The sequence below is a fragment of the Leishmania infantum genome, chromosome 22, assembly GCF_000002875.2.
Source record: "Leishmania infantum JPCM5 genome chromosome 22".
Lineage (NCBI taxonomy): Eukaryota > Euglenozoa > Kinetoplastea > Trypanosomatida > Trypanosomatidae > Leishmania > Leishmania infantum.
The window spans coordinates 432277-458235 of NC_009406.2; the positions used below are offsets into that span (position 1 = coordinate 432277).

The following is a 25959-nucleotide window of genomic DNA, read 5'->3' on the forward strand; positions in this document are numbered from 1 at the left end:
CATAACGACCTCCCGTGTACGGCAGCGACTGAGTCGTCACACTGCCCACACTCCACTTTTCTCTGGCCACCTTTCCTCCCCTCCCCTTCTCTCATGTCCCTCCGTCTCGCTCAGACGAGAGGCATCCGACGGTACATCGGCATGAGTTCTGCCTTCGCCATTCAGCATTCCCATATCGCCAGCCAGCCGGTGCAGGCACCGCCGCCAGGGTACATGATCCTGACCGTCGTCGGCTCCGGCGTCTCTATTGGTGTACCGGTCATTGGGCACCTAGGGCTCGGCTGCGCATGCGAGCACGCCGTCGCTGACCCAAGCGGGCCCAACTGTCGCAACAACATCAGCCTCCTCATCACGCTTCCCCGCTGCGACCTTCCCGACTTGCCAGTGGCGCAAACGGGGTCGACGACGGCGGCAGGCACAAAGGATTCCGAGAACGACGGCGGAAATAGTCGCGGCGGCGGCGCTGCCGGCGTCGCATCGGCAACGGCGTTCCGCCCGTCACACTCGTTCTTTGCAGCGGAGCGCGCCGGCAACTACATTGGCACAAAGCCTGTTGCGCACATTCTCATTGACTGCGGCAAGACGTTCCGTGACGCGTACTTCAAGGTAATGATCCGGTGCAACATCCGCACTGTGGACACGCTGCTGCTGACGCACGGGCATGCGGACGCGGTGGCCGGCCTCGACGACCTTCGTGATCTACAAACGATGCACATGGTCTCCACTGGGGACTGGGTGATCGACAGTTTTGTGCCTACCTACCTCTCCCCCAGCACGCTGAAGACGCTGGAAAAGTCGGTTGACTACATTATTCGAAACAGCGTGAAGAGCGGGCACGCAATGTCGACGCCATCGGAGCACGCCGCGCAGCTTGCCGAGCGTCAGCAGCAACGCGAAGCGCAGGCGGTGGCCAACGGCACGGCGCACAAGGAGGGCGGCTGGCGCAATATTGGCATCCGCCGCAGCACAGCGCTAGACCTCTTCTGCATGGATGAAGAGCGGCCGCTGAGAATGCATCTCCCCATCACCGCCACCGCGGCGACGGCGGGCGGCACCGACGCCGCGAGTGACCTGCCCTTCTACTCCTTCCCAGTGGAGCACGGAAAGGGCTACGTCTCCATGGCGTGGGTGTTCGGCCGTGGCACCGCCTTCAAGAGCCGGCAAACACAGCAGCAGGGGCAGCAGCAGGAGGAGGGGAGCTGCGTCGTGTACATCTCAGACGTGAGCCACATTCCGGCGACCTCGATGGCGTTCCTGCAAGACCTCGTGAAGATCGATGTCCTTTTCGTGGACTGCCTCTCCCCAAGTGGGCGCGTGAGTCCCGTCCACTACTGCGAGGATGGCATGATGGATCTGGTCGTGGCCCTGAAGCCTCGACACGTTTTTGGTGTCGGCATGCACTGTGCGCTGGAGCACTTCAAGTGGATGGCGGAGCTTCAGAAAGCCTTGGGCAGTCAAGTCGCCGCTGGTCATCTGCGGGCAGGCGAGGTGCAGTGTGTTGAGCTTAGCTATGATGGCATGCAGGTGTTATTGCCGCAGTGACGGGAGGAGAGGAGAAGAGGGGAACGCCACGCCTCTGCTTGCACATTGGCATCTCTTCCCCCCCCATGTACTCTCCAACTGCAGTGTATATGCGTATGTGTATCTCGTCGGGCATACAATCGTATTTCTGTGCCACTTTCAGCCAGACAGAGAGAGAGCATGTGTGTGGGGGGGCGGGGGGGGGAGGGGCGACGAGAGTGCGCTCTGTCTTGCTGTGCGGGGACCCTCCCCCCTAGTTTGCCTCCACAGATGTTCGCGCGCTGGGCTGATGCAACCCCCTGCACGCTGACGTGCGTTTCCTCCTCCCTCGTAGAGCTTGGTGTGCTTGAAGCCCCACCCCCTAGTCCTCCCCGCCCCCGCCCCTCCCGAGACAACGGTTTTTCACCCCTCCCTCCCAGCCCTCGGCCCGGACACCCCATCATCCCGCCAACGCATTCTCAGCATCAGCAAGGAAGCGCGTTCGCGGCGCCATTATTCCAGGAGAGCGCTCAAGGAAGCGAGAGTGAAAGTATGCCTGACACAGCATCTCGCTCATTCCAGTGCTCAGCCCCATCTTCCCCCTCCACACACGCACGCGCGCACACGCATGGTGAAACGATGACGGTGCTGAGGCGAATGCGACTTACCTTCGTTGGAACCGGCGTGTCGAGTGCGATTCCGGTTATCGGTCATCTGACGACAGACTGCGCGTGCCGCGATGCCATCGCCAACCCAAGTGGCCCGAACCGCCGCAATAACGTATCGCTGCTCATCTCCCTGCCTTTCGCAGAGGGCGAGTCGGGTGTGGAGTGGCATCACGTGCTGATTGATTGTGGCAAAACATTCCGTAGTGCCTACATGCGCGTGCTGGCGCCGATGCGGGTGCAGTACGTGGATGCACTCCTCATCACGCACGGACACGCAGACGCCATGCACTGCGTGGAAGAGTTGTGTGGCATGCAGGCCGAAGCAGCCGCGCGCTATGCGCAGTCGTCGTCGCCGTCGAGTGCAGCCAGAACTCTCGCCCCTACCGTCGTTCCCCGCACTCTTCGGCGAGTCCCGACATTCCTCACTGCGCCGACCCTCGACCAGATAGCAATGGTCTCACCGGAGCTTGTCACGCAGAGCTTCCACATCGGTGCGGCCCCGACAACGGAGATGGCGTATCATAGCGCACTAGCCGCAACGGCCGACACGACCGCCGGGTCGTCCTCCTCCGCTGAGGCGCTGTCGACGGTGATGGATATCTTCTACATGGATGACAAGAAGCCACAGCGCATGCATGTACCCTTCGGGCCTCTGAGCCCTGCAGCATCAGCCGCACGAGGCGTCAATGCCACCGACGCCGCGAGTGACCTGCCCTTCTACTCCTTCCCAGTGGAGCACGGAAAGGGCTACGTCTCCATGGCGTGGGTGTTCGGCCGTGGCACCGCCTTCAAGAGCCGGCAAACACAGCAGCAGGGGCAGCAGCAGGAGGAGGGGAGCTGCGTCGTGTACATCTCAGACGTGAGCCACATTCCGGCGACCTCGATGGCGTTCCTGCAAGACCTCGTGAAGATCGATGTCCTCGTACTGGACCTGCTCGCCGAGCACGGGGCGCCGTCGGCGTCGCACTACTGCGCAGACGAAGCTATCCCTCTCGTCGTGGCACTCGCGCCACGGCGCACGTACTTCGTTGGCATGTTCTGCAGCCTCGAGCATCACCGCGCAAACGAGGCACTGACGCGAGAGCTGGCCGAGCTAAAGATGCGATATCGAGACGAACTCGAGGTCGTCGTGCCGGGGTCGTCGGTTCCCGCCGTCATGGGCGCTGACAGGGAGAAGAAGCTCGCATTTGTGAACCGGGTTTGTTCCATGGAACTGGCGTATGATGGCCAAGAGCTCGACATGGATGCGTGAGTGAGAAGCCTTACCGACGGCGTTGGCGGTGGCTGCTGTGCCCTCCATCTCCCTCCTCCCTCGCCCCGCGTTGGTACCTGCCTCGCATTCTTACCGCAGCCGTTGTTTCACCGACGCGGGCCCACGGCAAGCCTGCGTGTGGGGAGGGGAGGAGGACTGTATGGGTGCCGATGTCGTCACGGCAACGGAAGCGGATGCTGCTTAGCGATGCACAGCACGCATACATAGCGAGGGCACACGGAAGGGACACAAAAAAAAAACACACATAGTGCCGTGCGTTTGTTTGTTTGCTTTTGGCTCGTGACATCGCACCACTGAAACACTCGCGCGTCTGGAGGTGCGAGGGAAACGGGTGCCGGCTTCGTCATGCAACGTGATCACGACGACGCTGGATATTGGTATCGAGGTCAAGATAGAATTCGACGTCCACACCCCTTCGTCTGCCATGTACTATACATGCATATGCACATATGTATGTGGGAGGAAAGAGGAGGGAGGGAGGGAGGGAGGGGGGCTCACCTGCCAGCCCCTTTCATGAATGCACTGCACACTCGCGCATCTTCGTGTTCATCGCTCGCTCTCTGCCGATTTGCCCTGACCCCCACCACGCTTCTCCTTCACCATCACTACCGTGCACCAGAGCCGCGTGCCGTGCCTCTCTATTTTTCCTTTCTCTTCCTCATCTCCGCCTCGCCGGATCCCTTCTGCTACCGGCTTCTTTAGCACACACGCACACACACACACACAGGCACGTGCCCCTGTACGTCCGCAGGTGCGATGGCGTCGGTGCTGTACATCTTAGACTCGAAAGGGAGTCCCCTCATCTACCGCAGCTACCGCGGCGATGTCTCGCAAGACGTCCCGAGCATCTTTCAGCAGCGCGTCATCGACGAAGAAGAGTGCCGCATCACCCCCGTCTTCGAGGAGCAGGGCCACACCTACACCTTCGTGCGTGAGAACGACGTATATTTGCTCATGGTGAGCAATATCAACGCATGCTCTCTGCAGCAGGTCGCCTTTCTGCACCGGTGCGTGTCCGTCTTCAAGGCCTATTTCAAGACAGTGACGCAGGAAACGGTGCGGGACAACTTCGTCATCATTTACGAGCTGCTCGATGAGATGTGCGACTTCGGCTTCCCGCAGTTTACGGAGGAGAAAGCGCTGCGGGAGTACATACTGCAAAGCACTTTTCTCACCAGGATCATGGGCAACAAGACGACGCTCGCGCAGAGCGAGCTGCCGGCGGCCGTGACGGGGGCCGCCGGGTCGACGCCGTGGCGCCTGCCGCGCAACTACAAGTACTCGAACAACCAAGTATTTCTGGACGTGATCGAGCAGGTCGACATGCTCGCGAACCAAGCCGGCGAGACGCTCTCCAGCGAGATTGTTGGCACTGTCAAGATGCAGAGCCGTCTTTCTGGGATGCCCACCTGTACCGTCGGCGTCAACGACAAGATTCTCTTCGACCGAACCGGCCGCAGCGGCAACACGGTAGAGATGGAGGACATCACCTTCCACCAGTGCGTGAAGCTGAACCAGTTCGAAAGCGAGCGCGTCATTTCCTTTGTGCCGCCGGACGGCGAGTTCACGCTGCTCTCCTACAGGCTCAATGAGCGCATTCAGCAGCCGGTGAAGGTGAGCTGCATCTTCACGCGCCATGGCACCACACGAGTGAAGGTGCAGTGCACGCTGCAGACCAAGTACCGCACGAACCTCACGGCAAACGAGATGGAGGTGTACATCCCGATTCCGTCCGACGCCGATCGCCCTCAGTCGAACAGTCAGACAGGTCACCTGCAGTACGCGCCGCAGGTGAATGCGCTTGTCTGGAACCTCGGCAAGATTGCCGGCAACCGGCACTGCTCGTGCAGCGCGGAGTTCCACCTGCCCAGCATCCGCAGTAGCGACATGAGAGACCTGTCGAAGATGCCGGTGAAGGTGCGGTTCGTCATCCCCTACTTCGCCGCCTCCGGCTTCCAGGTGCGCTACGTGAAGGTGTCGGAGAAGTCGAACTACGTGGCAACGCCCTGGGTGCGGTACGTCACGCAGAGCGGCGTATACGAGATTCGAACAGACTGATGAGGGAAAGATGGGCAGGTGCCTTTGGGGGTGGGAGGAACAGAGGGGAGCGTCGTCGGAGGAACACAGCGACAGAAGACAGCGAAGAGGTGCGCTAAGGAGATGCAGCCCTTGTATACGCGAGAGGGCTGGAAACCGGCAGACAGAGGAACAACACGTACAGCAGCCGCCCCCTCCCCCAGCCGAGTACGCACTGCAGCTGCAGGGTCTGCATTCGTCGAGTCCACTGTGGCCAACCTTGCGCGCCGAGTGTCGCTCGCCCTTCAACCCCTCCTCCCACCCCCAAGCACACCCGCAGTGCCGCGTTGCCTTTCTCAGGTAATCTCCTTTGGTTTGGAGTAAAGGCGGCCGTCGCTTCCTTGGCGGCGGCTTGCCATGCTGAGCGCTCTGCACTGGTGCTTCCTTCACTTTCCCCTTCTCTTCTCTCGTTGCTTTTACATGGACGTATCGTTGCCGCTTGTCTATGTCTGCCTGTGCGTGCTGTCCCTCCCTATCCTTCGGAGAGTTCACGTATCGGTGAGGGTACATGTGTGTGTATGTGCATGTGCCCGTCTGTGCGTGGCGGTGTTGCCTAACCTCCTCCGTGTTTCCCCCGCACTCCCCCTCTTCCTCCTTTGAGATGTGTGTGTGTGTGTGTGTGTGTTTGCTTCACGTGCACTGTGTGCATGGCTAGTTGACACCGCGCCGTCCACGTCCACGGTGGCGACGTTTCATGCACACAGCGCCCGTCGAGACCACCGCGCCCCGCTGAAGGAGATACACATAACACACGTGCGGTTGCGGATGTGATGTGGTCGGGGGAGCAAAGGAAAGAGACGAGAAGGCAATGGGGTCTCAGGGACACATAGCAACGAGGGTAGGGGGTGTGGTGCTGCGATGGCTTTCCATAGCATCGCCAGCGCCATTGTCCCTTTTCCTCCGCCCATGCCACGGCTCTCTCCCTCTCTCTAGTCCGCCCCACACGCCGCTCACTGCGCACACGCAGACACGCACCGGTGCATCTCTGCCTCTTCCCTTTCCCTCGTCCTCTCGTTGTCGAGGGTCATCTGTCGTTCCGCTCTCCACACCTTCGCTGGCCTCACCCCCTCCCTTTTTCTGGCACGGGCGTGCGCCCGACTCTACTTCTCTCTCTATATATATGCATGTATATATATGTATACGTATGTATATGCATGTATATATATATATATACGTATGTATATGCATGTATATGTATATATGTATACGTATGTATATGCATGTATATGTATATATGTATACGTATGTATATGCATGTATATATATATGTATACGTATGTATATGCATGTATATGTATATATGTATACGTATGTATATGCATGTATATATATATATGTATACGTATGTATATGCATGTATATGTATATATGTATACGTATGTATATGCATGTATATATATATATATGTATACGTATGTATATGCATGTATATGTATATATGTATACGTATGTATATGCATGTATATATATATATATGTATACGTATGTATATGCATGTATATGTATATATGTATACGTATGTATATGCATGTATATGTATATATGTATACGTATGTATATGCATGTATATATATATATGTATACGTATGTATATGCATGTATATGTATATATATATGTATGTATATGCATGTATATGTATATATGTATATGCATGTATATATATATATATGTATACGTATGTATATGCATGTATATGTATATATATATGTATGTATATGCATGTATATGTATATATGTATATGCATGTATATATATATATATATGTATACGTATGTATATGCATGTATATGTATATATGTATACGTATGTATATGCATGTATATGTATATATGTATACGTATGTATATGCATGTATATATATATATATGTATACGTATGTATATGCATGTATATATATATATATATGTATACGTATGTATATGCATGTATATATATATATATATGTATACGTATGTATATGCATGTATATATATATATACGTATGTATATGCATGTATATATGTATATATGTATACGTATGTATATGCATGTGTGCTTGCCTGTCGCTCTCCGACGTGCGAAGATGGTGAGCGCTTTGCGGTGCCGCACACACAGCGATACATTCTCGTTCTTCATCCACCACTCTCAGAGTGTGCAGCGACGTCGGCGTCACAGGTATACAGGCTGGCTTTCACATACGAAGCGCCGCCCACACACTGCGCTCTCCGCCCGCCGCCGCCGTAGCAGCAACAGCAACAACATCAGAGGGAACTGGTACCACGGTGATAACCGAACGAGGTAATGATGACCAGCATGGCTGTCTCGGCCCCGGTCATGCCACCGGCGACTGCAAGAGAGCACAGGCCTGTACGGGCAGCAAGAGCGACCGCATCAACGACGTCGTCGGCCGGACGCAGCGCGCGCTCCGCACGCTCTGTCCACTTCGCACTCGAGCCTGTCGCGCGTGATGTGCAGAAGCATATGGAGCGGCAGCTGTGGCACTGGCTGGAAAAGACACACAGCATGCTGCGTCCACTCGAGGCGAGTGCGCGTGGTCAGGTGCAGGTAATGGAGCGCGCTACCGTGGCGGCAACGGCCGCCACCGCTGCCCCAGCAGTGGTGGTCAAGGCGGTTGCGGTGACGCTGCCGCCATACCGCGAGCATGCGCATGATGCATCGGAGGACGAGGACATATCCTGGTCTCGTGCGCAGCTGGTACCGAGCGTGTCGCTTGCCCTGTGGGAACAGCGCCGTCGTCAACTGCGGCACGTGGCCGGTGTAGTGGATGTGTACACACTGGCCAGCATGTTGCGCGACACCCGAGAAGGCAGTCCCAGGAAGAGGCACGGCAGCAGCGGCGGGGCCGTCCGCTTCTGCACGAGCTTCCTCGGCTCCAGCTGCGATACAACGGCCTCCGGTCGAGTACCGATGCCGGTGCTGGACGCAGATGAGCTCAGAGAGCAAGGGTGGGCCCTGGATGTGGTCGTGAAGCAGCCCACGCAGCAGCAGCATCACCAGAGCGGCAGCCGCGGTCGGAGCTCCAGTGGCGCGTCGCCGCTGCCCCACCCCACCGTATTCCTGTTCGCACGTGACTATATTGACCACGCAGAGGTGCTGTGGAACCTTGTGCAGGAGCGCTGGGGGCGGGAGCGGCTACCTGTGACGGTGATGCCGACGTGGGTGAACACGGCGGCGGTGTTCGGCAGCGACGACCCGCAAGTGGAGGCCACAGCAGCGTCTGCCCTGACAGATGACGCTCTCGAGAAGCTGCGGCGCCACATCGGTCGATGGCTGAAGGGTGCGTCGGCAGCCGACAAAACAAAGAAACGTGTGGCAGGCCAGGCAGCGGCGCTTGCAATCGACACGTACGGCGCCGCTGTCGCCGCAGCCGTCGCCAGTGATGAACAGGCGCTGACGGCGCACGATGCGGCCGACATTACATGGGGAGTCTGCACCGCACTGGCGCGACTTCATCGCGCCGGACTGGCGCACGGCAACCTCAAGCCGAACAACGTCTTGATTGCTCAGCCGGTAGACGGCCGTAGTGCTGCGCAGGCGGAGCAGGCCCCACGTGAGGTGCACGTCACCGACCACCTCCTTCCACTGCTCCCTGACCAACTGGTGGAGCCGGGCGAGCTCCTGAAACTCCCGTGGGCTGCCGCTGTCGCCGTTGGCGGCGCACCTGCCGAGCGGAGGAAGTCGATGCCCGTCACGATGAGCGGCTACGTGTGCTTGAAGCAGCACGAGGAGGCGGCCTCGATGTCGTACCTGTGCGGTGGCGGGCTGTCTGACGCGGTCGCCGCCCCGGCATTCTCGTTGAGCGGGTTCATCCTGAGCAAGGCCGTCAGCGGCAACGATGACGCTGCCGTGCTGGAGGGTGGGGTAGACTGCCTCTCGAACACGGCCTATGAGGCCGTGCTGCTGCAGCACCTCACCGCCCCCGAGAGGGTGTTGTTGGTGGCGGTGGACAGCAGTACAGTTAACGCTGGTGTACGGAAAGACGCAGCAGAAGTCGGAACAGCCCTCAGCACCGGCGGGCCGCACTTCAGGGTGTGGGTGGATACGCAGCACGCCACACCAGCCAGCGACATCTACGCACTCGGGGTGCTCCTCTACATTATGCTGATCGGTCGCCTCCCACCGCTGCCGCGCTACCGCCGTGCATCTCGAGGCACATTCAGTGCAGCAGCCGTCGGCGCTCGGCCTCAGCGGATGTACGAGGCGGTGGTCAACGACGTTGTGTGCGCTCTGTATGAGAACGCGGCGAGGCACAGCTTCAAGTGCGATCCGTCGCCGATGATGGACGAGCTCAAGGCCTTCTTGCAATCCGCAGCCGCACGCGAGCATCTGCCTCTTGTCCTGGCGCTCGCACGTGCCGGCGTGCGGCCAACGACGATGGACATCCTTGTCGGCATGCTGCACGTCAACCCCGCCAAGCGACTCAGCCTTGCGCAGCTCCAACATCATGCCTTCTTCCGCACGTACGGGCGGCGGCGACACACCCTTCGCGCCGAGTTTGCGGAAGCGGCGCGGCGGGTGCAGCACGCAGCGCCGGTGATGAGGAAAGACCCCTTGGGTCACAGCGTTGCCGCGGCTGTTGGACGACGCATGATGCCGCAGAACATGGGGGCCTCCGCCAAGGCGGCCGCTGAGCATCCTCGCTCGCCGCCCACACCATCTGCGGGCCACCTAGCTACGGTGGCGCCGCGTGTACCTTCCATGGCTAGCATGCCAAGCCGCATCAACGAACGCGGCACACCAGATCCAGTGCTCTCACCCGCGTCTCCCAACGCCGCTGCCGCCTCGCGAAGTGCCTCCATGGCCTCCGTGGGCTCTGCTGGTGAAGAGGCGCCGCGATCCACTCCACGATCCCCCCCTCCTCAGCTCCTCCGCGCGCCGCACGCCGTGTACCTTCCCTACAAGAGACGCGAGACCACCATATCGCCCCCATCACCCTCTCCAACACTGCCAGCGCAGGAGGGGGAGCGACGCCAGCGGAAGGAGCCCTCGTGTTCGCTGCTCCAAAGCCGCGCGCTGCAGCTCTCCGCCCCCTCTTGCATGGGGCAAACCCATTATGATCTCCCACGCCGCAGAGCCTCCATCCAGGACGACATGGACAGGCCGCTAGATCGGAGCTGCAGATCACTGATAACCGCGGTGTCGAACAGATCTGTGGGGGCCGCGCTGATTCCGCACGCTGTCCGGCGCCTCTCTCCCTTGGGCCATGAGGCGTCGGTGCTATCGCAAACGTCTCTCGACGCTACGCCCGCCGCGCGACTCGGCAAAGCCGGACCAGCCCTGCACGCACCACGTCGGCCTGTCATGCGACGTCAGTCCGCGTGGATGATGCCGCATCGTTACTCTGTGTACGTGGTGTCGCTGGCCCTGCTGTTTGTCGTCCGGCTTAGGCGCCGCCGGGAGCGCACATGGCTGCTGGGCCGTATGCGGCGCTGTCAACGATGACGCACTAACCCGCGCAGGTGAAGGGGGAGGGGGCTGTGAAGAGCTAGTAGCTGCTTCGCGGCCCCACCTCTCCTCATCGACGACTTGCTCTCCCTCTATTTCTTGTTTTCTTGGCCTTCTCTTGTGACTTTGTATGTCGCCCACTCGGCGCTTGCATCAGGTCTTCTCAGATCACGAAGTAATTCGAATGCCCCCCTCCACTTAAAACACACGCACACGCCTTCCCCGCCCCCCCCGCCCTCCCTCTTCTTCTTTGCTGCTGGCCCCACGCGCCTTCAACGGCTCTCGTTGCACCAGCGCATGTCTGTGTATATCCGAGCGTTCTCGGGCGTGAGTGTGTCCGTGCGTGCGTGCGTGCGAGCTTCGAGGAGGGAGGGGGGAGGGGCGCATTCTTTTCCTCTTATTGTACCTCTTCGTTTGTGTGCTGTGGTGCACCATACGGCCTCTATTCCTTACCTCTATTCTACCTCCCTCCCGCACGCACGCACGCCCTCAGAACTTCGCGAAGGATGGGCGTGCGTGTGTGCGTGAGTGTATCTATACGTTTATTAGTTATGTTCTGTTTCTCTATGAGATTGTACATCCATGTGTTCTGCAGGGCACACACACAACACACGCAAAGGACATTTTAGACGTGCGAAGGAACCGAACGCTGGTGTGCCGACGCCCGCATCTCCCGACCAACGGATGTCGGCGGAGCAGCGTCTATCTTCATGTTGCATGCGTGTGGCTGCGTGTGTATGTGTCTGGATGTGTCAGCCTTCTCCCCACCCCGCCCCCCTCTTACCGCTCTGTTGCCCCTCTCTCTCCCACCCGCCCTCCTTTTTATAACTATCGCTGGCATTGCATCTCCGTTCGTTGTACACGCATGCACACACCTCTCTCGGGTGCCACGCATCTCGAAGGTGCGCCCTTCACAGCTTGCACCACCCACCCGCCCCTCTTTTCACATCACATATACGAGCATACACGCACCATGTCCTCCCAATCTGGAGCTGCTGCCGCGACCAAGGCGCTTGTACGCTGCACGCGACGCATCCGCGACCCGTTAAACTACCTCGTCATGCAGCCGACGGATCCTGACCAGGTCACCACTTCCATCCGCACCGCTGACGCGGCCATGGTAACGTGGTTTGTTCCCCTGCACAATCTCCAGTACTGCCTGCACAAGCGGTACGAGGCGGAGCAGTTCGGGGTGATGATCTTGCCCAAAGGTATGGCCGTCCCAGAGGCAAAGCCGCTGACGCCGACGGAGGACAGCGTGAAGGCGGCGGCGGCGCGGCGTGGGCCGTCTGTGGTTCCGCGGTTCATGCGCATGACGGCTCCGCGACCGAGCGGGGCTGCCGGATCCTCGCCCGCGTCCTCGCCCTCGCGGCTTTCCTCTTCGCCATCCCTATCAGAAGGCGGCAATCAGCTCAACAACTACGTGAACGAGGATGGTGACACGGTGGTGCCTCTGGGGCTCGTCACGATGATCGTCGGTAACAACATTCCTGCAAAGCAGTCGTGGCTGGAACGCCTCATCGACCCTGCGCCGCACCCAACGCTCTCGATGCGAGTCATGGTGGTCGACCGCATTCACTGGCAACGCACGAGCTGGCTGGCCGGAAGCATCTGCAACAGCCTCTGCTGGGGGCGACTGCCGCAGCGCATCTTCTCCATCAACCTCGACTACAAGAATCCAGTGTACATCTCCGGCGGAAATGCGGCGGACGCGGCGACGGCGGCAGCCAAGGAGAGCGCGCCGCTGTTCAGCAAGCGCTCACGGCAGCCGTTGGTGTTCGACAAGGTGACGCAGCGCTACACGTCGCCCTTTCAAATCGACGTTCCTGGCTTGAACTTTAGGCTGAAAATCGAGGACACCGGCAAGACACTCTTCGATACCACCTCGCGGGTTGTGGACGGCTTCCTCGACAACGAAAGTGCCCTGCACCGGCTGGCGCTGTCGCGCGAGGTGAACATGCTCGGACTCGGCGGCTCTGTGTACCGGCAAACGTTGTGGAGCAGTCCGTCGCTACCCAACGTTGGCCGCATCGTCGAGTGCGAGCTCGGCTCCCTCTTCGAGCGCTACTTTGGCTGCTCGCCGGTGGGCGACCCTGTCGCCACATGGCTAGTGGACGCAGTGGACAAGACGCTCATCTACCAGATGGAGGGCGAAGTCGAGGACGAAAACGACCCGAACAGCGCCACGACGTATGGCGACCGTTCTCTGACGGAGCGCGTGCAAAAGAAGGCGATGAACCGGTACAACAGCTTCCGCGACGACATCCGGCACAAGACGTACAGCGAGCTCGCTGGTGACGAGGTGCCACGTTGAGGGAGGAGTGAGGCAGAGAGCACAGTGCGCAACGGAGAGGAGCACGACACATTCGCCCACGCGGGTAGGTCGGTGTGCCGTCCGCTTCCTCCTCCGCTCAGCCGTCTCGTGACCTCCTTTTCTCGCGATAGATGACGCGCAGCGGCTAGTCTGTGCATGTCCGGTGGCGGTGTCGATGCTTGCTGAATAACGCACGCAATCACGTTAAGGAAGCCGCGATAAGTAAAAGTGCAACTGTGCAGCACCGCAAGAGCCCTCCCCTCCCGGGTCAAGCTGCTCTCCCTCTCTCTCTCTTCGCCGCCTCTTTGCTGATCCCATGCGGCAAGGCAACTTGCATCTGTGCGAAGAGGAGGCGTGGCGTGGTGTGCCCGGCGTGCGGGTGGCGGGCCTCTGACTGGTAGGCGCCTTCTCTGCCCTACGTATCTGTGCCATCATGCCGGAATCCAGTCGCTGCCCATACCATTCCTCACCCCGAACTCCCAAACCTTTCTCCACCAATGTGACTGTCGTCCCACGTGACAAACACAGCAACAACGCGCTCGGCTGCTGCCGGAGACTTTGTTTCTTCCGTTGTGCATATCGCCTCTTGCACCGCCGCTGCCGCCCCCTCTCTCCTTAGCTCCAGACACACAGAGGCGGTCACGCGTCAACGAGCGCGGTCCCTTCGCTTTCCATCGCGTCAGACCGACACACCAAGCACGATGTCCGCGCCAGCGACTGCAGCCACCCCGCCCATCGCCAGTGGCAGTGGTAATGGCACTATTAGTGGTAATCAAGAGGTGAACCCGCGTGCACGAGACCCTCACTCCTCGCAGTCTCACCACGCCGAACACGCTGGAGGATCGCCACGCCGCAGCAAGAGCTGCGTCAGCATGCATGCCAGCACTGCAGGCGGCACGGCTCACCGCCAGGTGATCGGCAACTACGAACTCGGCCGCGTCCTCGCCACGGGTGACTTCGACTGTCGCACGCGTCTGTGCAGGCACATCACCACCGGTGTGCGGTATGTGGTGCGCGTGTACGACAAGCGCGTGCTGGCGGAGGCGCAATGGATGTGGAACCGTGTGGCGGAGTCGATCCGGGTGCAGCGCACCCTGCCCAAAAACAAGTATGTGCTGGAGATGGTCGAGTGTTTCGAGTCGAACACATCCGTGTACATGCTGATGCATCTGTTTCCGTCCATAAACATCACAAAACTCTTCACGGACTCAGCAGCACGTGCAAAACTCCTGTCTTGCCTGCAGGCCATGTCGCGAGCCAATGCTCATACTTCTGCCGCGGCGACCTCGAATGGCTCACTGACAACGGAGCCAGAGAAAACGGCGAAGGGAGAACCTCACCGGAAGCCGAGCCACGTGCATGCGCTGCCGGCCACCGATCCGACGAGCGCACCCAAAAGCGTCTTGTCGCGCGGGCTGAAGACGAGCATGCGGACCCCCAGTGCATCTGCAGCGGAGTCGCAGCCGTCGGAGCATGGCACCGAGGAGACGGCTGATGCGAATGAATTCTCTCACCGCGGCGGGGGCAAGCAAGAGAGTACCCCCAGCACCGCCGCCTCGACGATGGGCGGCGCTAGCACCTCGCCGATGGCGGTGGCCTCTGTCAACGCCTTCCTTGGCACGGCGGTGCCGTCGCACGTGCCGCTGTCGCTCATTCGCGACCTCTTCGAGCAAGCCGTGAAGGGTGTGTCGCACCTGCACCAATACAACGTGGCCCATACTGGCATCGCTCCTGATCACCTCCTGGTGGGGGCCAATGGTCTGCTGCGTATCAGCAATATGGTTTCGTGTTGTTTCTGTGCGCAAGGTGAACGGCTGCATGAACTCCGCGGCACGCGGCACACCGTCGCTCCGGAGGTGCTGCGGGGCGAGTCCTACGACCCCTACCTCGCCGATGCCTGGGCTCTCGGTGTCGTCCTGTACTTTATGCTGAACCGTGGTCGCTACCCACACGACGGCGCGAGTACCCTTCGACACATTCTCCACGGCCGAGTGCGGCCCTCACGGCCTGGGCTGCCGCCCGTCGCACTGGACCTCGTCTCCCGCCTACTGCAGGGCTCCCCAGAAGAGCGGCTGCCGGTCGATGCCATCCTCACCCATCCCTTCTTCTTAGCGCCTTTACCAACCATTGCCGAAGAAGCAGCAGCGGAGGCGGCGGAGCTGCAGGCGCAGCACGTGCGCCACAGACTCACCACCGGTGCGGCTGTCCATGGCGGGCACAGCGTTGTGAGCGACAGAGACGACCTAAACGGGCGTCGACTGCGAAGCAAAGAGAAAGCGGTCGGCGCCGGCAGGCAGGAAGCATCATCGCCGCACTGGGAGTCACTCGTGACCTTTGGGAGTGGCGACAGCATCACTGGCAGAGATGAGGTGGACAGTTCGGGGCTCAACCCTCAACACAACGGCGACGACGACGCATCCGCAGCAGAAGACGGCTCGAGACGGAGCTGCAGAGACACGGTCTGCCCGCCGCGAGCCGGTCTTCCCACGCACCAGCCTTCTGCTGCGTCGCGGTCCCCGTCGGCGTCCATGAAACGTGCGCACCTCGCCGCGTCCTCCCTCGCCAGGACGAGCCCGTGCCAATCGGTGGCGGGGTCAGTGTCGGCATCGACCCGCCCCGTCTGGTGCCCCCATCTGGCGCCGACGCTGGACGCTCTGGAAGACCTCGCAGGACGTGTAATTCAGTACCACTACCGCCAAATGAAGCGCCGCCAGCAGTATCGAGCCGAGACCCGTACGCTGGTGGCGCGCAGTCAGAGCATGCGTCGAGCAAAGGTGGAAGAAGAGGGCATCGGCGGCCAACAACAGCCCTTGCTGAGTCTAGTCCCCGCCGTCGTTGTCCTATCCAGGCCGCCGAGTCTTGACCTGGTACCGTCGTCTGCAGGCACGGTAACGCCGAAGCGGGACGAGGTGCTTCATCGGCAACGGCAGCGACAGCAGCAACCGAGCGACTTGTATCTGAAGCGGAAGCCGGTGATGGCGGCGAATGTGTTGGATGCTGCGGCAGGCTCGCAGTCGCCAAGCTCCGCCCGCCGTCGGGCTTCGACGAACAACAGTGTTGACACGGGTGGTCCTTTGGAGGACGAGCCGCTGTCCCACTGGCACAAGTCCGGCACGGCTTCTCCAGCTTCGACGATCCAGTCCGTGCTTGTGACAGGGGCAAACAGCGTTGTCATCGGTACCCGCGCAGGCTCACCCGGCAGCCTCGACCGCGACGATGACGGCACCGAGAGCAGCCTCATCAGCAGCCTCGACGGTGCGCTGCGCGCAAACGTAGCCGAGGGCACCAATGCTGTCGCCTCCCTCGACACAACCCCGCAAGAGTCGCTGAAGCTCCCTGTACCCCTTCCACTCAATCAGCGCAGGCCCGGCAGCAGCGTTCGGGCATGCAATACCCCAGCCAACAGCGTTTTCATAGCACCGCCCCCGCTTCGCCCCTCTTCCAACTCCAGCGTGCTGCCTACGCTAGCGTCGCTCCACGGCTTGGGCAGCAGTGTCGGTCGCTTCGCCGATCGCGCGCGCGTGGGGGAGGGAATGATGGTGAAGGATGATGAGAGGTGCCCGCTGTGCCACCGCGAGCCCTACATGACGCGGGCTATTGGCGTTCGCCCATACGGGGGCACCTCGTACGTCTACGCCGATGGCAGATTTACGAAGGTGTCGTCGGTGTGAGGTGGAGTGAGGGCTAGCGCTGCGCGAGCGTGCGTGTATATGCGGGGTGAGAGGCCGATGAACACATCGCCAACTTGGTTCTCCACTTCCTCCCCTCACAACGCAGCTCGGCCAGTGCGCTCCGGCAGACCCGTCACCAGGCCCCCCCCACCTCTCACCTCACCCTACCAGACTACCAATGCGAATGCTGCTACCGCGCAACGTCGTCACACGACGGCTTCTCCCTAATTCTTTATCGCGAACTCTTCCGTCACACGCTGTCGTTCGTGACGCTGCTGTTTCTCATTCGACTGCGCGACGGAAGCTCCCCTCCTGCGTTTGTGTATGTGTGTGTGCGTGTGTGCTCCAGATCTGATGTATTCAACTGCCTCTCTTCACTAATTCCTGTGTCTGTATCTGTGTGTGTGTGTGTGTAAGCCCACTTACTTGGAACATATCCCCCTCCCCCTCCTCCTCCTCCTCCCATCCCCTGCTTCGTGTTGCTTTTCGGCTTGGCCAACGTGTGTTACCCCTTCACAGCTTTTCCTGTATGTACATATCTTGTGCATGGTTCATGTGTGCGTGTGTGTGTCCCTATCCTTGCGTGCGTGCAAGGTGGTCAGCACCTGTATGTGTCTATGGAAGTCGAGCGACCCCACGCCCGATCGCACTTGAAAACGAACACGTCCAGCCGAAGCACAAAGCATCGGCGTGGTCATAGATGGGCTTCCCATCACGGACCGTGTGCGCGGGGAAACCAACGGGATGTGTGCGAGCCTCGGTATCGTGGCGTGCGCGTCGCGAACGGTACATAAAAGCTCCAGTGAGGGCGTTGCGTGACTAATCGGTCGTGTCCATCACTTTTTGTGTGGAGAGGGAGAGAGGCAGGAAGAGGTCAGGCCTCCCGCTCGCTCAGGCAGTCTTGCTTCTCTCCTTCCTCAACCCCCACCCTCCTCCCCCACCCCCTTAACGCCTCCGCCATTGGCGCCGCGGAGTCTTGTGCGCAGTGTCTGCCACTACCCTGACATCTTTCTCTCCCTCTTCCTTACTCTGTCTGTTGTACTCGTCCCCCTCCAGTCCTGCACGCTCTGCACGCAGTGCGTGAACAGCAAAACCGCAAAAGATGCATCCTTGAGCAGACACACACCCGTACACGCGCGTGCAGACACAGGGGCAGACGCAAGGCACTGATGCATAGATATACCCTTTAGATCCACAGCAACGAACTCGTAGTCAGCACAGATGCACACATGGCGCTATCTTATCACGTCGTGCTCTTTTTGTTTCTTTTCTTCTCCTTCGCAGACGTGGTGCTTATCAGCGTCCGCACACTCGTCTCGCGGCGCTATCACAGCCTCACCCTCTGCTACGCCCTGATGGCGGTGCAGGAGTCCATTCTTGTCTTTGAGCTCCTCGCGGTGCTGGGCCAGGTGCTCTCGACATACCTCGTCACGGCCAGCATGTGGGCACACACAGCATCGCTGCTCGGCGCTTTTACACCGCTGTGGCTGCTGCGCACCTTCCTCACGGCCTTTACCGTGGTCTACAAGGACATCCTGCTCCCGCGTTGGTCATCGGCGGCGGCATCCACTGGAGTTTGGGGACTTCTCTCTCACGCCTCTCGCGCGTGGCGCGCCACCGGCTATGGCGCTGTCGTCTCCCTCGACGTCGCTTGCTTCTGCTTCTACTATCTATCCGCCGTGTATGTGTTGGCCTACTTGTCGGAGAAGCGCCTCTATGTGCCCTATCATCGCCGGCGCTGGCGGCATTTGCAGCGGAGGCGGGCACTCACGGCTACCGCCGCCACGGCCGTCGCGGACGAAGAGGACCGAGAAGTAGCGCGGCAAAAGCGATGGCGAGAGGAACGACAAGGCGGAGCAAGGAGGACGGATGGCGACGGTGGGGGTGAGGCGGTCGTCAGCTACCCGACCGTGATGCCACTCACCCGCACCCCGTCTTTTCGGCAGTGGGAAGCGGTGCTGCAGCAGCAACAGCAAGAAACAGGTAGCGGGAGAAGCGCCACAGCCGGCGACGGCCTTGCGCCGCTACGTGCATGTGAGGGAAGAAGCCCGGGAGACAAGTCGTTTTCCAACACGACCGGGGCGGCTTGGACGAGCGCGAACGCATTGCAGTCACCTTCCTATCCTACATCCGGAGTGCGCCGTCGGGAGGAGGCCAGCGACAACGGTACTGAGGCGAGCGGACTCATCTCCAACACGGTCACGGCGGTCCCTGATGGTTCCACGCAACCGCCCTCGGCAGCGCATCTGAGCTCACCGGAGGCGGCCACCGCGGGGGCGACAGTGACAGAAACGGCGGCGGCTAAACCGCAGCGGGCTGTGCAGCAGCATCACGGGAAGCCGGCCACACGGGCGCCTCGTGGCGCGGTCACCGCGACCGCCACCACCGGTGTTGGCTCGCCGAGGCAACCGCGACCAGTCTCCCTCGTCGCGAACTTGCCACCGCTTCAGCTGCAGCGCCGCTTCACTATCAGCAATAGCCCAGAGGAAGAGAGGCGCTTGCACCAGTTCGCCGCCGCCCTGGCCGAGCACGGCTACACGTCAGTGCCGTCGCAGACGCGCAACATCACCCCGGAGCTGCCGTCAAGCAAGTCGCATGTGAAGATAAGCGACGGTGTTGCTGTGAAAAGCGGAACTCCGTCTATCACAGAGGTGCCGACGGCGCACGAGGGAGGTGAGGCTGACAAGGAGCGGGACGCCGGCAACCTCCTCTCCTAGACGGCGGCGGCGACGTCAGCACCGGAACTAGAAGCGGAACAGCGCTCCAGCTACAGCACTTCATGTTGACTATGAGCGCCACGCAGGACGCAAGTGCATCCAGCTGAGCTGCGCCGCTCCGTATTGTCCTCTCCGTGCTTGCGTGGCCCTATGGGGCTGTTGGTGCGGGGTAGAGTTAGCGATGGCGCACCCGTCGGGCCGCATCGTGTGCGCCCCTCTCCACTCCCCCCCCCCCCACAAACCCTTCTTGAGCCTTCAAGTGTACGCAGAGGTGAAGACAAGTGCGTGATCGAGGCACGTAGCGCATAGGCATGCACTCCTATGAACCCTCTTTCTCTTTATATAAGCTAGATGGAGATCGATGCGCAATGACGCGCGACACGCCGCTTCTTCCCGCATTTTCCATCGTCGCTGGCGTCGTTCTTGTTAGCGCTGCGGAGTCGACAACGCTGCAACCGCCTCCGTTTTGTGCTCGCTGCTCATCGTCCTCACCGTCTCTTCCGTGTGCTCGCACCCCCCCCCCTCCTCCCCACACACCGCCGTCACTTGGCCCGGCACGTCTCCTTCACCCCGCTAAAAAAAAAAGCTGGGGAAAGCAGTATTAGTCTTACATATCTTCGCACATACAGGCGCGCAAGCATGTCATCCTCATCGGAACTGGCAACAAGGGCAACGCGCTACCATGAGCAGTTCGGCCTTCCGTCCTTCGACGATCATGTCTTCGTCATCTTCGGTTATGGCTCCATCCTGTGGAAGCAGAACTTTGAGTTCGACGCGGAGTACGAGACGTACATCAAGGGCTACAAGCGCGTTTTCTACCAGGGCTCACGCGATCACCGCGGTGTGCCGGACAAGCCGGGCCGCGTGGTGACGCTGCTGCCCTCGGAGGACAAGGAGCAGCGCGTGTACGGCAAGGCGTACCAACTGCCGGCGGACCCTGAGAAGCTGAACAAGATCTTCCAGGCGTTGGATGTGCGCGAGAAAGGCGGATATGAGCGCCTCTTCGTGACCATCTACGACGCCCACCCGTCGCTTGCCGCCGACGGCGAGGACCGCCCGCTAAGATTGGCAGACAAGGGCATGGACACGCCCGGCAAGGCTATGGTGTGCCTGTGCTACAACGCCACCGAGGACAACGCCGACTACCTCGGTCCTGCCACGATGGAGGCCATGGCACGTCAGATCCTGAACAGTACCGGGCTGAGCGGGCCGAACCGCGAGTATTTGTACAACCTCGACCGTGCGCTGCGGGACATGGGGGCGGCCGACCCGCACGTCTTCGAGCTCGCGGCGCTGGCAAGGCAGCTGGAGGTCGAGTGCCCGCCTTAATATGTGGCGAAGAGAAGATATGAGGAGTGTTTTATGGTGCGGTCGGTGGCGCACCACGGGTTGCACGGGGGCCCTGTGCGCAGCGAACCCCGCCACTGGTGATGCGTGATCTGTGAGTGAGTCTGGTGCCAACCTGTTCACGCATGGAGCCGGCAGAGGGTGCGGACGCGTGTCTTTCATGTGCACACACTACGTACTTGCGGCTTGTCTAGTGTTGGAGCAAGTGGGCCGGTGCACCGGTGTGCACGCCTCGCTTCCCTCCTCTGCTGTTTGCAGCCGGCCGCTGGTATGGGCGCGCGGTGAAGGGCTTGCCGATGTGCATATAACCCCCATGCACCACATGCACGCCGTCCGTCAGGTAACTCGTATGTCGATGGCGTCGCTCTCGCCGATGCGCTATCGCTCTGAAGCGCCTGGCCCCCTCTCCTCCCCACCACACACACACACACATACATACATGGACGCCCTTTGTCTTTTCGTTGCTGCGGTTCTTGTCTGCAGCATCCGCATCTGTCCGCCAACACGCACACGCATACACCTCACCACATAGCCATCACCGACGTCGTCGCTCTTCCTTCCCGTCCCCGCGCCGCCACTTCACGCACGCTGCTCATCAGCACGACTACGACTGCCAACAACAGGTTCTAGCAATACTCGACACTCACGTACCCGCCAATCGTAGACGACTTCTCTTCCTCCCTTTTCCTCATTGAATAGCACTCCACGACCCACTCAGCACCCCGTTGTGGTCATCTCTTCGCTTCTCGCACTCCTCTGCTTAAGCAGATACACACGCACACATACACAGATACTCTGTTCCCAACCTCACTCGCGCACCAAGCCTTAGCGAGGGCCTCCCACGTTGGAATAAGCCGTTCTACGTCCCCTGACTCACCACCACAGCCGTCACTTGGCCCGGCACGTCTCCTTCACCGTCATCATGCCCAAAATTGATACCGACGTCTCTGCCCACCACCACTACGACGCCCATCAGCTACCCGGGGACGGGTCAACACCGGCCTCGCATGTGGCCGCGTCGCTCCCGAAGATCCTGACGACTCAGCCCGAACTGCCGCACCAGCAAAACACTGAAACTGCATCCGCGCGCTACCATGAGCAGTTCGGCCTTCCGTCCTTCGACGATCATGTCTTCGTCATCTTCGGTTATGGCTCCATCCTGTGGAAGCAGAACTTTGAGTTCGACGCGGAGTACGAGACGTACATCAAGGGCTACAAGCGCGTTTTCTACCAGGGCTCACGCGATCACCGCGGTGTGCCGGACAAGCCGGGCCGCGTGGTGACGCTGCTGCCCTCGGAGGACAAGGAGCAGCGCGTGTACGGCAAGGCGTACCAACTGCCGGCGGACCCTGAGAAGCTGAACAAGATCTTCCAGGCGTTGGATGTGCGCGAAGGCGGATATGACCGCGTGCAGCTGACCCTGTTCAACGCGCACCCGACGACCGGCAACCTGACTACGACGCCGATACTGCCTGCATCGATGCCCAAGTCCTTCAAGACCGAGAGCTCCACCCAATACGTGCCGCCTCCGCGCCAGAATTCTTCCGATGTCGAAGCCGGTGACGCGGAGGAGGTGCTCGACATCTTCAGCCACCCGAACGCACCAGCGGTGCAGCCGCGCAAGAACGTCGTGTGCCTATGCTACATTGCGACGGAGCAGAACGAGGGGTACGTCGGTGAGGCCTCGATGGAGGCGATGGCAGAGGAGATTCTGAGCTGCGCCGGCGTCAGTGGTTCGAACCGTGAGTACCTTTTCTTCCTTGCCGACTGCCTTCGTGCGATGGGGGCGACCGACCCGCACGTTTTCGAGCTCGACGCAGTCGCGAAGCGCATCCTGCGTGGTCGGGGGGCGGAGTTTGCCGCCGGCGCGAAGCGGGTCGCCACGATGGCGTAAAAAGTAAGTGGCTCTCCTCCTCTCTGTTTTTTTTTTCTCACATCACCTGTGTGCGGCGCGGTGCGCTGAAATATCTGTGCCACGTGTGTGATCCACGCAGATGTTCGCACGCGCTGTCGGCTGGTGCGTGTGGGGGAGCACGCCTGTGTCGGAGCACATGCATAACGGTGTCTCTCTCTGCAAGCGCATGGTATCTCCCATTGGAAGGTAGGCATGCATACCTGCATCTGTACCATCTATACACACGCACACACGTAGTTTGGCGAGAATTGGGTGTATTTCTTTGTTTTAAGTGGCTGGATACCTCGGCCTGTGTGTCGCATGCTGATATGGGGCTGTGTCTGCGATGCGGTTGTCATGTATGTATCTCTCTTCGTCGTCGCATCTTACGCGGGAGCGCGAAAAGAGGTGGGTGGCGATGCATGCTCGCGCCGATGGGCAGTTGTGCGGTCGTGTCCTCCTCCCTCCCTCCCCCCTCCTCTCGCTCTCGCTTGCTGGTAACAGTAATGGTATGCGAGGCTTCAGACGCGCTCAGCAACGTCACAAGGGCGGCTGCCACACAAGCACACAAACCTCACACGACCCTCCATTCTCTCTGTATATGTTGTATGTATCTCTGCTTCTCTCCGTCTCCGCTGGTTTCTTTGACGCATTCTTCTTCGTGATTTAATTCGTTCACGAACCCGCGCATGCGGTGCCTCTCCCCTTCCTCTGTGCGTCTTGGTCTGTGTGGATGGCGCTCGTAAAGGCGTTGGCGTCCGGGTGAGGTTGTGCGCGCACTTGCATGTGAGTGTAAGCATATATGCGCATGCCGGCCATGTCGTGACTTGAAGGCGACTTCACCTAGAACCGTGTGACGCACGCACGCCCCGATGCACAGTTCGTGAGTGCGCACATGCACACGCTCACGACTGTCAGTGTGGGGTGTCGCGGCCTCTTTTTTACCTTGTTGTGCTCGGCTTTCGACGAACACACAAGGATGTGTTCACTGCGTACAGGTGCATGCATGCATCTATATATATATGTGTGTGTGTATGTGTTAAGCTTTTCATAAGCTCTAAAAATACGCCGATGGCACGGCGGGCGGGAGGCGGTGGCTTTGGCTCTGCCCTCCGCCCTCCTCCGCGCGACCCACAAATCTAGTCTGGTCTGGTCCATCATCATTATGTCGCTCTTTTCTTCCGCTCTCTGTGATACATGGAGACACATACACACACAGCGAGAGAGAGAAATGAGGGCCGAAGAAAAGCAGCGACCCAAGTCGAGTTGCTTGCTTGTAAAAGGCAGGGCGATGACGCCTCTGCACGGCGCTGTGTGTGTGCCGATGGCTTCCTTCCTACTTTTCTGCCTTTTCTTTGTGCAGCGTTTCGCGCATGGGGCGAGTACGTTCGAAACACGAATGACGGAAATGGTGCATACAACGTGGAGACGACAGACGCTTCCATGAGGGATGGGGGAGAGGGGTATTTACGACGATCAAGAAGTAGAAGAGAAGGAAAGGTCAGCACGCGCTTGCTTGCTCGTCTGGCTGCCTGTGCACGTGTTGGCTTGCTCCTTCTTGTCTTTGCATTCGCGTTTCGCTGGCTCGTGTTCGTTTTTCGCTTATTTGTCGGTGCGTGATGCATGTGTGCAAGCACTCCCCCTTTCCCTTTTACTCTTCTCCCTCTTAGCACATCCTCCCGTATCGACTCCTCTTGAACTCCCACCCACCCCACTCCGCACACTCTTACCACACTTGCATCACCGGCCTATCTTCACCACTGTACCCTCTCCCCTCTTTCTTCTCCCTTACGTTCCTTCTTTGTGGCTTCTTCATTTGTGTCTACTCACTCTCTCTTGCCTTCATCACCTCAAAATACGATGTCTGTTCCTGTACTTCGGCGTGCATGTGTACATGTGTCTGGCAGCTTCAGCGGTGTGGCCATGCGTGACAGCTCTCACATTGGTTAATTTCTTTTCGCTGATGTTGGCGAACTTCTTCGTCTCCCTCCATCCTACTCGGCTTATTTTTCTCGCAAGTCTCGTGTGCTGGTCGTCGGTGTTGCAGTCTCCGTATGTAGATGACGGCGCCACCCCTCCCGCCATCATCCCGTCTCCTCGTCTCTCTGCTACATTAATAAGGGGCGAGAGAGGGGTCACCTCCTTGGATGTTGTGCAAGGGAGCGGCGCATCCGATGGCCACGGCACTTCTTGGCATGCGCATCTCAACGAGGAAAACCATTAGAAAGTGGATCGGGACGGACAGCACGTACACGTCGATCTCTGTCCGTCTGTGTGTTTGTGTGTGTGCACGCATGCATACATGTGTGCGTGTGTGTGTGGGGGGGGGGAGGGGGGGATCTTCTTCCCTCTCCCTCTTCTCTTGTGGTGATTCTGACCGTACTCACACATCTCGATATCCGCCATGCGTCATGTATCGTGCCGCCCTCACACCTTGCTTCCTCTCCCTCGCTTTTCTCTCTGTGCTTGCGCATCGAGTCTTTTTTTTTTACAGAGGAGTGTGTCAATGTGCGTGTACATTCTTACGGCCCCCTGCACATTCTAACCACCACCACCACCACCACGGCAGCTGCAGCCACCGCTGATCCTCTGTGCCGTGAACTGCTTCAATGTATTGCCTTTTTCTCTGCTCCCTTTCTTCCGTGCATGTTCGGCAGCATACACACACGCCGACTTGATAGTGACGATGCATTACAGCACCCCCTCGACTGCCCCACCGCCCCAGCAACTCCCATCACCGACGGAGGCGGCTCGTGCGCGCGCCCTCCGTGCTGAGGCACGCCTGCGCACCGTCCTCCAACAGGTGAGCGCGCTTCGCTGTGCGCAGCAGGAAGGAGGTGGAGATCACGTTAGCCAGCACCGTGACCCGGTGGCCGGAGCGGCGGAGGCAACGTCAGAATTGTCTCAGGCGTCTTCCTCCCCACCCGCTCATCGCAATGCTGCGCCAACTTCGGCCGCAGCAGCAGCGTCGTCGCCCCCTCCCTGCCCGCTGGTCCTCGAGTTCCCTCTCGCCCCACTGGAGCAGCGAGTGAAGCAGAAGAAGGTGCGCGATG

At 59.7% G+C, this 25959-nt stretch overlaps 9 protein-coding genes across 9 annotated transcripts; all 9 read left to right on the top strand.

The window, feature by feature from the left end:
* Positions 1 to 141: 141 nt before the first annotated feature.
* On the top strand, positions 142 to 1542 carry LINJ_22_0940 (conserved hypothetical protein; the record flags this gene model as incomplete). The annotated part of the gene is made up of 1 exon (XM_001465587.1): positions 142 to 1542. One exon carries the CDS (start codon positions 142 to 144, stop codon positions 1540 to 1542), a length of 1401 nt encoding a protein of 466 aa, XP_001465624.1.
* A 597-nt stretch (positions 1543 to 2139) lies between these two features.
* Positions 2140 to 3420, top strand: LINJ_22_0950 (conserved hypothetical protein; the record flags this gene model as incomplete). Its single annotated transcript, XM_001465588.1, has 1 exon — positions 2140 to 3420. The coding sequence occupies one exon, from the start codon at positions 2140 to 2142 to the stop codon at positions 3418 to 3420; it is 1281 nt and encodes a 426-aa protein (XP_001465625.1).
* Positions 3421 to 4539: 1119 nt separating this feature from the next.
* Positions 4540 to 5499, top strand: LINJ_22_0960 (putative Mu-adaptin 1; the record flags this gene model as incomplete). Its single annotated transcript, XM_001465589.1, has 1 exon — positions 4540 to 5499. The coding sequence occupies one exon, from the start codon at positions 4540 to 4542 to the stop codon at positions 5497 to 5499; it is 960 nt and encodes a 319-aa protein (XP_001465626.1).
* Positions 5500 to 7798: 2299 nt separating this feature from the next.
* On the top strand, positions 7799 to 10960 carry LINJ_22_0970 (conserved hypothetical protein; the record flags this gene model as incomplete). Its single annotated transcript, XM_001465590.1, has 1 exon — positions 7799 to 10960. The coding sequence occupies one exon, from the start codon at positions 7799 to 7801 to the stop codon at positions 10958 to 10960; it is 3162 nt and encodes a 1053-aa protein (XP_001465627.1).
* An 868-nt stretch (positions 10961 to 11828) lies between these two features.
* LINJ_22_0980 (conserved hypothetical protein) lies at positions 11829 to 13277 on the top strand (the record flags this gene model as incomplete). Its single annotated transcript, XM_001465591.1, has 1 exon — positions 11829 to 13277. The coding sequence occupies one exon, from the start codon at positions 11829 to 11831 to the stop codon at positions 13275 to 13277; it is 1449 nt and encodes a 482-aa protein (XP_001465628.1).
* Positions 13278 to 13978: 701 nt separating this feature from the next.
* On the top strand, positions 13979 to 16948 carry LINJ_22_0990 (conserved hypothetical protein; the record flags this gene model as incomplete). The annotated part of the gene is made up of 1 exon (XM_001465592.1): positions 13979 to 16948. One exon carries the CDS (start codon positions 13979 to 13981, stop codon positions 16946 to 16948), a length of 2970 nt encoding a protein of 989 aa, XP_001465629.1.
* Positions 16949 to 18177: 1229 nt separating this feature from the next.
* LINJ_22_1000 (hypothetical protein, unknown function) lies at positions 18178 to 19665 on the top strand (the record flags this gene model as incomplete). Its single annotated transcript, XM_001465593.1, has 1 exon — positions 18178 to 19665. One exon carries the CDS (start codon positions 18178 to 18180, stop codon positions 19663 to 19665), a length of 1488 nt encoding a protein of 495 aa, XP_001465630.1.
* Positions 19666 to 20304: 639 nt separating this feature from the next.
* LINJ_22_1010 (conserved hypothetical protein) lies at positions 20305 to 20994 on the top strand (the record flags this gene model as incomplete). The annotated part of the gene is made up of 1 exon (XM_001465594.1): positions 20305 to 20994. The coding sequence occupies one exon, from the start codon at positions 20305 to 20307 to the stop codon at positions 20992 to 20994; it is 690 nt and encodes a 229-aa protein (XP_001465631.1).
* A 940-nt stretch (positions 20995 to 21934) lies between these two features.
* Positions 21935 to 22906, top strand: LINJ_22_1020 (conserved hypothetical protein; the record flags this gene model as incomplete). Its single annotated transcript, XM_001465595.1, has 1 exon — positions 21935 to 22906. The coding sequence occupies one exon, from the start codon at positions 21935 to 21937 to the stop codon at positions 22904 to 22906; it is 972 nt and encodes a 323-aa protein (XP_001465632.1).
* Positions 22907 to 25959: the final 3053 nt, after the last annotated feature.